The following is an 11,798-nucleotide window of genomic DNA, read 5'->3' on the forward strand; positions in this document are numbered from 1 at the left end:
TCTCTTTGTTCCTTCTAAAAAAGAAATCTCAGTGCAAAGATTAACAGATGAAGAATAAGAAATGACAAAGAGACAAGAATGTGAGAAATAGTGGAACAGTTATATAAAACCTCATATTTTTCTTAGGGATTATAATTAAAAGCAAAAAAAATTTACAAGATTAGTAATTTTCACATTCTTTTTTTCTAGAAAATTGCAGACTTGTCTTCTCATTTGCTTTTCATACTGTTACAAACACACACACACACAAAAATATAGAAATACGTAATTATGGACAAATTTGTCCAATGTCACATTTCTCATCTTCCACACCTTCTTGCTGTTTCATAGTTAGATGCTGAAGAGAGTTTTAAAACTCTGAAGTTGAGAATTTAAAACCATTTAATATTGCTTTCACACACTACATGGATATGTGAAGTCCCCTGTTTCAATCATATGACAGAAGTTCACTCTGATGTAAGTATGCAGGATATAAGTGAAGAGTCAAGTCTGGGCTGAATCACTGCCTTGACTGGGAACATCTACAGAAATTATTTAAAAGGGCTCTTGAGAATTCATATAGGCATTCAGTTTTTATTTTATAGGAGAGACACAAGTCCTCCTAAATACTCCAACCCTGCTTCGACCTAGCAACTTAGAAGAAGGTGGAGAATCAACCTGCCTTTTAACAGCAATACTAATACAAAAATTCTTCACCAATTAGAGTTCTAACACAAATGACTCTCCAGAAAAAAAATGCGCATGCACTAAGATAGCGGTTATCTTGATTACACCAATACAGGTACAGATGAATGGAGGGAAAAAACAAGGGAGCAGGAAAATAAGTATCTTGGTAGTTTGACAAAAGCATCAGTATGGAGAAACATGCAGTGAGACTGACCTGTGTGTGTTCGGGGTGTGTAGCAGTTCCTTACCCAACCATTCTGCCAGTCTCCTGCCTGCCATCCCCTCCAAAGGAGCGAGGGCAGATAACAGGCAGGAGAAGCAAACCCCTCCAAGAAATGTCTCACCTTTCAGGAGTACACTAAATTCCACTACAGTTTAAACTTGTTGGTAGTAATGTGTATTAATTTCCAGTGCATAAACTAACACTTGAAACGTACTAATTCCTCATGCCAGTTCTATTCCTGATATTTTCTTTTTTAAAAGACGTTTAGAAAAATTCCAGTAAATACCAGTTGATACCATATATTCCATAAAACTGGCAAGAGGGCTCAAATATGGTAGATCCTTTCAGCAATGTAGGATGAGAGTTCTTCATACAAGTGTTAGTATTGTATGGACTTCCTTTCAAAACAGCAGAATTCCGTACACAACTTGCCTTTGTACGAGGGAGAACTGGTGGTTCCTGTTTCAGGTGGCAACTCTAGAACAAGTACATGGGTGGCAGCCTCCTTGCAATATGTTTTGTTGGCATATTCCTCCCTGGGATCCCACTCACTTAAGTCTGAGAGGTACCATCACTTCCTTGGCCCAGCAATACTATTACCAGAAGATAAATGTCAACAAGCCCATGGGCAAAGTCACTACATCTGCAGGAGTCAAGATTATTTCTTGAATACTTTGGACTACAGAAGTTGTTCAGAGGACCACTTAAGGGAGTGACATGTTACTGGCAGCTTTTGAGCTAGAGCTGGTGATGGCATTTTGCATTGCTCACTGGACTTCACCAAGCCTCTGAACAAAGGGAACAGCAATGAGCAGATTTGACAAACACTGTCTCATGTGGCAGATTTCATTTCAAGATAAGCGTTACGTAAGTGTTTCAAGATGGCAGTCATGTTCCAAGCTGAACTATTCCACTTCTGAAAATGCAAAAATAACTACTCATATGTATGGGCTTAGGTTTGTTGAAAGAAATCAGACTCATTTCTGAGCCAAGTACAGAGAGACCAGCAAGAAGAAGTCCTTCCTTGTCTAGTCAAAAACACAAAAGGAAGATGCCTGCCTTTGGATTTCATTTAAGCTGCGGTGTTTTTAAACCATGCTTTTCCACACTTATCATATCTCCCCAGTGAAGGATAATGAGTCCACAGGGACAAGAAATATCAACTCTGCAATGTGGTCAAACTGAAAAAAAGTTAACATACAAGAATTTCCTTCTGATGGAGCTTTATTAAGCAGGCAACCAAGAATACAAAGACATGCTTCCTAAATGTTAAGAAGTCAGAACTGAGAAGAAATGGTACAGAAATTATTCTCCATTTCCTAACCTGTCACCAACACTGCAAAGATGTGAAAACAGGAGTAAAACTTTCTGCCCGTTACAGTCCTTCTAGAGCCTATAACTCAGACTGATGTGGAAAACAAAGGTCATGAGAAACATATTTGGCATTCATATATGACTGCGTATCCAAAATAACTCTTTTTGTGGGATGTCAGCCTAGCTTCTCCTTCCCTTACTTGTCTCAGCAGATTCAGAACACTCTCAGATGAAAAAAATTATAACAGGGTACACAGAAATAAAGAGCAACTAAGGAAGTAATTAAAGGCTACCCTATTTTACATGAGACACGAGTCAAAGTATTACAAATTACGGTATCTTAGAAGTAACATCTCTGACTTGAAACAGCTTCAGAATGATCTGAGCCAGTGATCAGAAGTTCAGAAGTTAGCTTTGCTCATTAAAAAGCAGGTGAGTAAATCTTTAATCTCTTGTTTTGCCTGGGAGTTAAAGACAGCAGTAAAGTACATACACAACAGTTAAATCACTTCTTTCATTGCCCAGGAATTACATGGCAAAGACTGGGACTGTTTGAGCTCTTTAGGACAGGTTGAGCTGCACTAGATCCCCACTGACAGGAAAGAAAAAACAGAATGTGGTGATGTCAATGTGATTTTAAGGTACAGGAAGAGTGTATCCTGTGCAAAATTATGTTCCAAATACTTAACTGTCTTCTGTCTTCCATGGCTCACAATTGCGGTCAGAAACCACAATGGTGGCAAAAATGTACAGAACAGAGTAGAGAACCGGGACAGGGTCCCGAAATGGAGAAGGATCTCAGCAGGAGAACACAGGTTTGGCCAGGGAGTCTTCTTTGGCATTTATCAAACATTTTACAGTGAGCAAGAAGCAATCTCCAGTGAAATAACTTCCTTTTTCTACTTCATTACTCTTAAACATTTATATGGAGTTATAGAAAAATAAAAAAGATATTACCTGTGCTGTATGCCATTGCAAAATTGTTCTGTGTTTGCCAGGAGCAAGCAGTTAATATTCAATATGACATACATTTTCAATGCAACAAAAAGTCAATTGAGAAAAGAAGTTATTAACACTGCATCCTTTACTCCATGTAAACAATACTTGCTCAGCAGAACATAAACAAATTAATAAAATCAATTTTCTCAGGGTAAAGGAGTTTTTCCTAGTAAATGCACAGTTGGAGAAAATTTTGACTTCTTGTTTTGAAAATATGGGTACATTATCTTTTTTAAAAATATAATATTTTGCAATCCAGTAAGATGGTAAACATGTGCTAAAAGCCTCTGTTATGAAAAGCTCTGCAGTCAAGGATTTGCCTTTTCAATTACAACACTATTAACTTCAACTGTATTCCACAGTTTGAGAAGAATTATAGGGTTGTTCTTTTCTGAAAGAAAGCAATTGCCCTCTCTAACAGCTTTTTGTTATAAGTTACTTTGAAGAGCATCCTTTATTTTTCATTTATTTTGTTTGTAAACATTTGTTTTATATGCCCTTAAAAGCAATGGACATTTTTGTTGCTCCAACAATTTAGTTAATATGACAATTAATTCCTACTCCCAAACAAGTCCTGTTTCCTGAGTCAGATTTACATAAAAGTGTTGAGACTTTCACAGTGTGTTTAATCAGATATAGACAGTGACACAGCACACACTTGACAGCAACAGCTTCAAAGAACTTCAAATTCCTCTACATCAAATAACATCTGAGGATGAGCGACATACTCAGCCTACAGAGAAACAGTAAATATACATTTTAGCTATTAAAATTTAAATTATTATATTTCAAAAAGGCATCTTCATAACCCCCCATAATCAAATGGCTTCTACCAACAGAAACACTACCATGTCTAGAAAAGCATTCTAAAGAGCTTCAGAATTGGATATTTATGGAAATAAGATGACTCCTGGATTGTCATTTTGTTTTCATGTCAGCCATACTCTTTCTGAAGTTAAAAATACAAAGAAATTTTCTGTTGCAATGATATAAAATTTTGCTATCAGTTGTGACAGATAAGCCTATATTTCTACTCCGACTCAAAGAACTGAAGAACAAAATCAAACACGTTGAAACTGATACACAAGAACTACACCAGTTTTGCCTAAGTGTGAATATATTGAAAAAAATCAAAGATAGCATCAGAATAAAAGTACAATAACACAATAAACCCTGAAATGAAAATTCAGACTCCAACTTCTGAATATTATTATAGTTAAGTGTTCTGAAAACTGGTTTGTTCTGATACCAGAATCTATGTATCTTTTAAGTATGATGATGATCAGATGGTCAAAGCTGCATTATTTTTTAATCTAGTTTTCACAGTTTAGTAAAAAGGAAAGATTCAACATGAGTGTAGTCTGTCAAGCTGAGTCCCTATCAAGCTCATACAGCCTGTGCTGAAACTTGTTCTACAAAATTTTCTTAACTACATCTCTGTAAGATGGACTAAAGCTAGGGGAGTATGCCTATCCACACTATTCTTACACCATGTGGCTAAGTAAATACAGTATTTAATGCTAGGTTTTATAACATGCAATAGGACACAACAGATGCTGCAAAATTTGAAACATGCACAATGAATCTGTCTTCGCTAAAATGGACATAACCTGCTAATTTCCAGTCTGGCAGAATATTACAGAACCAAAAATAGTTTTAAAAAGAAGGCAATTGCAGGGCTCTTTTCAAATTCCACAATATATACAAAAGTTTATTTAAAGCAACAGTATTCTGGATGACAAAGGGATTTAGCTTACCAGTACCACCTCCAATTGCTAACTTCATGTGATACCGCAACAAAATTTAAAATAATCTGGGGGATTCTGGGATTTAATAGGCATTTTAGGTACAGTACTATCCAATAGGGTATTTTGACACTAAAACGGAAGTTACATGTATTGTTTAGATTTAAAATGTTTACACTATTACAGGACTGTCTTCCACACTGGTAAATTAGTTGATATCATCTGTGAGAGGTCACTCTCCTGTGATAGTACAAATCACTTTCTCATAATAATATGATCAAACGTGTTTCTCTCAATAATTGCCCTTCAGATACTTAAAACACCAAGTTCTAGTTAGTGTTTCAACTGCACAAAATGTGCACATATTCCTATCGTCAGTTTGACAGAACTAGAAGGAGTTATTACAGTGCAAATAAAAGAATACTGTTTTGGTTTTTGCCCTTCTTTTTTACTCACTTTCTTAATAAAGTCAGGTACCTCCTTTTTGTCTGAAAGCTGGATTAAAGAGGAGCAACATTCTACCTCCAAGACATATCCTTCACTATGGACGTCACCTTTTGGAGACCTAAAAAGGCAGACAGAAAAAACAAATCAGTTTCTGCTGTTAACGCTGGATACCCAGACTTCCCCTTTATAAATATTTCTCATGGAGAGCTAACCTTCAGACAAAACTTCGGTTCCCACACATTCACTCCATTCAGCTTGACACAGTTCTGACAAGTGGCAGCTACAGCATCTCACCTACTTGCTAGGGAAGGAGATCACACCAATGACTGCAGATGGTGGAAAGCCTCGGGGACTTCCAAATTTCTTTATCTGTCCAAGAAAAACTTTGTCAGTGTTTCCTGGACAGATCTATGGCATCTATGGCAAATGCCAAGGAGATGCACAGGTAATGTAACTCAGAATATGCAGAAAGTAGGTTCCAATGTAATGGGCTGACAGATGCTCTGAGCCCCACAGGGCCGCCTGATGTAGGGTGTGTTTCACAGACAGTAATTAAAGGAAACCCTTCTCTTGCCTACCATTATTCTAAGTCAACATTTAAAAACCAGGGGCTAATCAGTCTATCTTTCAGTCTTACCTTATGATTTGTTGTTGAGATATAAAAACCTATGTGTGAAATCCCTTCTCCAGAAGACACTAACTCCTAAAATAATTCAAAGCGTATGGCATCTGCCATATACATTGCTGAAGAAGTCAGTGCTGTGGAAACATGGTATTAGTCAAAACATGCCAAGGGAAAGTTTGGAAGTTATCCTGAACAATCTTGAGAAACAGTCCATCGGCATGCACTGCAAAGCAGTGCTACTGAAGGCAGTTTTCATCTTTTCTGGTCTCCCATGAAAGGAAACTGATACGCCTGATCAATAGAGGAAATCTAGAGAATCATTTGTTCTATCAGTTCTTCAGGAGAACATGTGGAGGAACATACAAAAAGAAAAGCTAGCCTGTAATTCTTGGGATTACTAACAAAGTAGTTAACATCCTATATGGAGAATCGAAAGATCTAGTTTGAAGTAAAGATCTAATCCTGGCCAGCAGTCACTTGATGCACTGGGTACCTACAGGACAGGAAGAACGGTGCAGAAGTTTGAACTGAGAGTGCCGAGAAAGCAGCAAAACAACAAAACAAGGGCGTTGCTGGCTTGCCATGCTTACAAAAGCAAGACTGTGTGAAAGCCCTGTTCTGGGGACTGAGATTGTGTGACACATAAAACACGCTTCAGCTACAGATGGTCCCAGGGGCTTTCCCGAGATGCTAACAGTTACTCAGAGCCATGAGATGCGTAGGCTGCTGACTGCAAACTGGCAGTGTGTTTCCTAGGCAATACTGCAGACATTTTCTCAAGTATCACATGACATTTTTTGTACTTGATCTTCCCACTTTCACACAGGCTATACTCTCACTTCATTTCTTTTATCTCACTTATATTTGGGACAGGTGGTACCAGACTCTGAATTGTTTGGGAACACTCAAGTCCTTTCCTTATTTGTTTTTCCCCTCCTTTCTAAGTTCTTCTCATAACTTGTGGTCCCATCCTGTTCTTGATTCTGGACGAAAATTTTAACAAAACATTGGTGTCCATGGAAACTCTCCAAACATCTCTATAGGATTTACAAAAATCATTATTGGGGAACTAAAAGTGTTCCACCACTACTCCTCTGTAACTGGTGTACAGAAATTAATTTAAGCAGCAAAGAACAGCTTTGTCAAGAAAAAAAAAAAAAGATAACTTTGTGAGGGGGAACACGTGAACTACTGATAACCATTTTTGCTGTTCCCACAGCAAAATCTAGATAAATTCCTAGATAAAATAATCTATTCTGTGCATATTTTTCACCACAGATAAACTCAATGAATTCAAGAACATAAAAACAAACTTAAGAAAGTCTCCCTGCTACAGCACTTACTACTATACCTCCATATTTTTTTCTAAAATCTGAATATGACTAATTGGAAATGTAACCCTGATGTTATCTAGTCAAGTTCCAGACAGAAAAGTATGAGCTGGGGCTATCTAATGTTCTAGCAATTAACAGACCATCAAAACTGCCACTTGATATTACAATGCAAAGTCCATACAACATCAAACACAGTAAAAACAATTCTCCAGTGCTTCAGTTGTTTAATTACAAACCAGAAGTGGGTTACCAGGAACACGCAGCAAGGAACCAAGCCCTTTTTAGATAACCAATCCCTTTTTTGGGGGACAACACCAAACCTCTACAAACATGAGGACCAAATGATTCTGTCATTTCCCTTGTCAGGACAACCCACCTCACTCAACACAGCCCCCTTCCAGCCTGGCTGAGGAAATCATATTCCCAGAGCAGAGACTGAAATTATAGAGCTCAAATTCAAAGTTACCAAATCTCAGAAATTAAGCATGTGACATGCCATTTCTTTCTGTTCCCACTCTTTCACCAAGGCTTGTTTCTTACATAGTCATCAGGGGTCTGTGCAAACTATTGCTGTGACTAACATAAAAATTACTTTCTAATTGCTCTGAAAGAATGAGAAAGACTGTATTTTCATGTTTAAACCCACTGGTTAACTGTAAAAATTAATTATTTTCCACCTATATTGGTGAGGTTCATACAGAGGCACAAGGAAGAGGGAAGTCTGCCCTCGAACCACTCTCTCCTAATCCCTCTCCTCCCCCTCAACAGCTCCCTAGACTCTGATTTTGTGCAGTTTGTTGAGGTCCTACTTCCAACTTTTTCGAAAGGAGTATGAGTTATGTGAGATACAGATTATATCCATAAAAATATCGTGATTCTTACTACAGCTGCTTAAAATGACCTGTTTATTTTTCCTCCTTTAACAATACACTTGCTGCCTGTAAATGTTTACGCAAAGAGCAGACAGTGGATTCTTCTAAGTCTCAGAGCTACCTCTACAGTAGGGCTCACGATAGAGAATGGATCAAATACCACTGCACTCTGTTAGGAACATTATTTTACAGAATACACATAACAGATCTTGCTAAAGGCCATAAAATCTTTAGTTAAAATGTTCCAACAGAAGTACTCTATATTTCCAAAAAGTATTTTCCCATGCCTTCAAGTAAATTATGTCCATATATGTTAAAGGCAACTCTTTTGTCTATAGAGGTAGTTTTCAGCTTTTTAGGAAACATTTAAGAGCCTATTATTCTGTCAAAAACAAACAAACAAAACAAAGGCCATAGCTTTTCAATGAAAAGAACAAATAGCTGTGGATTTCACAGCCCACAAAAATAATCTTCTGAGCAAATCCAGGTGGGCAAGAAATGATTTCCAGCCTCTACACAATAAATTATGCAGTTAATAAATATCATAAAAGTCTCTCATTAAACTCTTTGAATACTATTAGTATAGTCATAGAGAAGTAGCTAAATATAGGTACAGGTAAATTCTATACTGAACAGAAATTATTATATTTTGGGTTTTATTCATTTAATGGGACTACTTTTAGGATCACTTTCATTGAGACTGAATTGGGACCCCCAAAATACACACATCTATCAAGATCACAGAAGTCAGAAGAGAAGTCAAAAGAAGAACTCAGGACTCCTGACTCCCTGTTCGCTTCTGAAGAAGGACTAGATGTCAATCATTTAAAAAATAACCCAATAATCCATAGTCTGTAGTCTCTTATCAGTTTTATAGCAAAGGAAGTTACTGGGAATACAATGTATAAAAATAAAGCAATAGTTTTATGTAAAGTTAATTTCCACTTTTTCACCATAAAACATTTCTTAATGAAAGTGAAAGAGGAATGCTGAGATCAGTTTATTCAAAAAAATGTGTAAGCTCCAACAGTTTGAAAGCCCTTCCTTTTCTTCTGGATGTACAGTCAGCAGTTTCTTGCTCTTCTCCTCCTCCTCCTAGGTTAGAAAACTGAATCTTCATCCCTCTATTGTCTTCAAACATTCAAGGTTTTGATTATCTTTCTTCCTCTAACAAAAAAATCCCTGGGCTAATTAAAAATGACCCAGTCCTGAAAGAAGCACACTGGATACAGTAAGGCTGTACCTTTCTTGGAAGCTAAGACGAACTGCAGAAGCTGGTACACCCCAACCGGTTACAACATCCTCTACTCACTCTAACACATTTTGTGATACCTGAGAGGAATATAAGGGACAGTGTGAACAATGCCATCACTTTGCCTGCAGTGGGGAAAGGGCAGTCTCCTGCCTGTCTGCCCAGGAGAGGATAATCACTGGTTAATCGTGGAGAATGACAGAAAATTTCACCATATCTTATACACCCTGGGCTTTCACTTGTTTTTCTTCCTTTGTTATATATGTCATTGCTTGTTTATCTTTATCAATCTTCCCAAAGAAGATCACTGTAGATATCCTCAGTGACCACCATGAACAACCTTAACCATGGGGTGGGCAAAGAGCTGAGAGGAAACTACAGTCTATGTAGAGAGATACCATTTTCAGGCATGTCAGCGCCAGGGGTAGAGGGTACCCTCAAGTGTTACTGATATGGAAAAGGCTGAGGACCACAGTCTTAAAAAGAGCGGCATCTTGCATCCTAAATAGGACCTCTAGTGCCACTAAATAAGAAGAAAATACAAAAAATAAATAAAGTTTTCACTTATAATTGGAAGTTCACTGGCCAAAAATATTTTATGATGGTTGTTTCAGTAGGCTGTCATTTCCTGTACAGCTGTTTGCAGTTAAGTGCCATTTCATGGTAGATAAACCATTACCAGCTGTAGAGTACCAGGAACTTACACAGTAACTATTAAAGCTGACAACTTGGTGTCTGTTACAAACTGGATTTCCAGGCCTTTCCAGATACAAGAAGGAAATGAGGGAGCCAACATTTGGTCCTAATCTTCATGAAGTTCTCCATGCCCGTGAATTTGGAAAGCCAAAAGCACACTTCTAAGCTGCTCAGTCTAAAAATGACTATTTGATTAAGATGATGTTAGGAATGTGTTGTTTTGAGATTTTCCACTACATAGGAATGGCTCTACAGTTCAAAAAATAACTGTACATTTATAACAAACTGATCTAATTACAAAAAAATAAAAGCACATCAAGGTGATTAACATGAGCAGTTTGTATCTGCGTACTTCCAAGTTAAAAATCTAGCAAAACTAGAGTACCTGAAAACCAAGACGGCAGCAATTAAAAAACCCACAGGTTTTATGATGCCCACCCAACAAACGCACCATTTTTTATAAAAATAAAAGTAGGTATATTGCATCATAACAACCTCAACTCTAACCCACATGACAGTTTTAACTTTATTACCTAAGCATTTTCTTTACTAGGAATTTTCCTATATAGGAAACCATATCACTGGAATATATATTATTTGTTAGTAAAATTTATGAACTTTTTTTAACAAGAGCATATAGAGTTACTTGTGAAAAGTTCAGGCATGTATGGATGCATAGGCATCTTTAACGTGCTGTGTTTATAATTTTGAGAACACAGATAAAAGAACATTTATTTTGGGTCAATGTTAAAAGTTGTTGCAAGGAAATATGTATTTCTTTGAACTTGAAACAAATAGCAAGCTTTAAAAAGTCAAGCCATTGTCCCTTGAGCTAGAGGAAAATGGGTATGGAATAAATATTATTTTTTCAGCAAGCTGAAATTAGCCTGCTGCGAGCAACAACACACCCTGCTTTTGCACACAAAACATGTTTGATCCTAATGTTCATGAAGGCAAGGTCAGACATTTGCCATCTTCAAGCCTAAATCCTACATGAAAACCACACAGATACACACACATATATATATATATATATACACACACACACAGAGGCATTTAAATTTAAATTAAAAATACATTGTAGCAATGCAAAATATCCACTTTCACCAACTCAAGCAAACACAAGATCACTGATAATACAGTCAGACTGTATTATTTTGAAACACCTTCAGATGGAATTCCTGTATTTCTGCAGAGATTTTTTTGTAGCACATTTCAGGGCACATGAAGGAGAAGGGGCACTGGGAACAGTCAGCATGGATGTAGCAAAGCTAGATCATACTTGACCAACTCTATTGCCTTTGATGTTAAAATGAGTAGATTTGTGGACAAGTGGCGGGAGGGCAGTGGCCTGTCACTGATAGCAATTTTAGCAAGAGGTTTTACACTGGCTCCCACACTATTTTTGTATGCAGGTTAGGGTACTACAGTCTGGAAAACCAGATGAGTGAAAACCAGTTCCATAGTTAATGGTAACACCCTGTCTGGAGGGCACTGAAAAGTGGAGCACCCAGCCAGGGGTCTGCAGCATGAAGCCTGTCATGTTTAACATCTTCATCGATGGTACCGAGGAGGGAACAAGGTGTGCTCTTGACAGGTTTGCAAATGACAGCAGAACGGGAGAT

At 37.5% G+C, this 11,798-nt stretch overlaps 1 protein-coding gene across 1 annotated transcript in view; it reads right to left on the bottom strand.

The window, feature by feature from the left end:
* The window catches only part of RFTN1 (raftlin, lipid raft linker 1), a 101,805-nt gene that overhangs the window by 42,719 nt on the left and 47,288 nt on the right, over positions 1 to 11,798 (bottom strand). The window contains exon 4 of the mRNA XM_074898087.1: positions 5,404 to 5,512. Coding sequence (XP_074754188.1) covers positions 5,404 to 5,512 — 109 coding nt within the window. The remainder of the gene's footprint in view (positions 1 to 5,403; positions 5,513 to 11,798) is intronic.

This window comes from Athene noctua, chromosome 2 (genome assembly GCF_965140245.1).
Source record: "Athene noctua chromosome 2, bAthNoc1.hap1.1, whole genome shotgun sequence".
Lineage (NCBI taxonomy): Eukaryota > Metazoa > Chordata > Aves > Strigiformes > Strigidae > Athene > Athene noctua.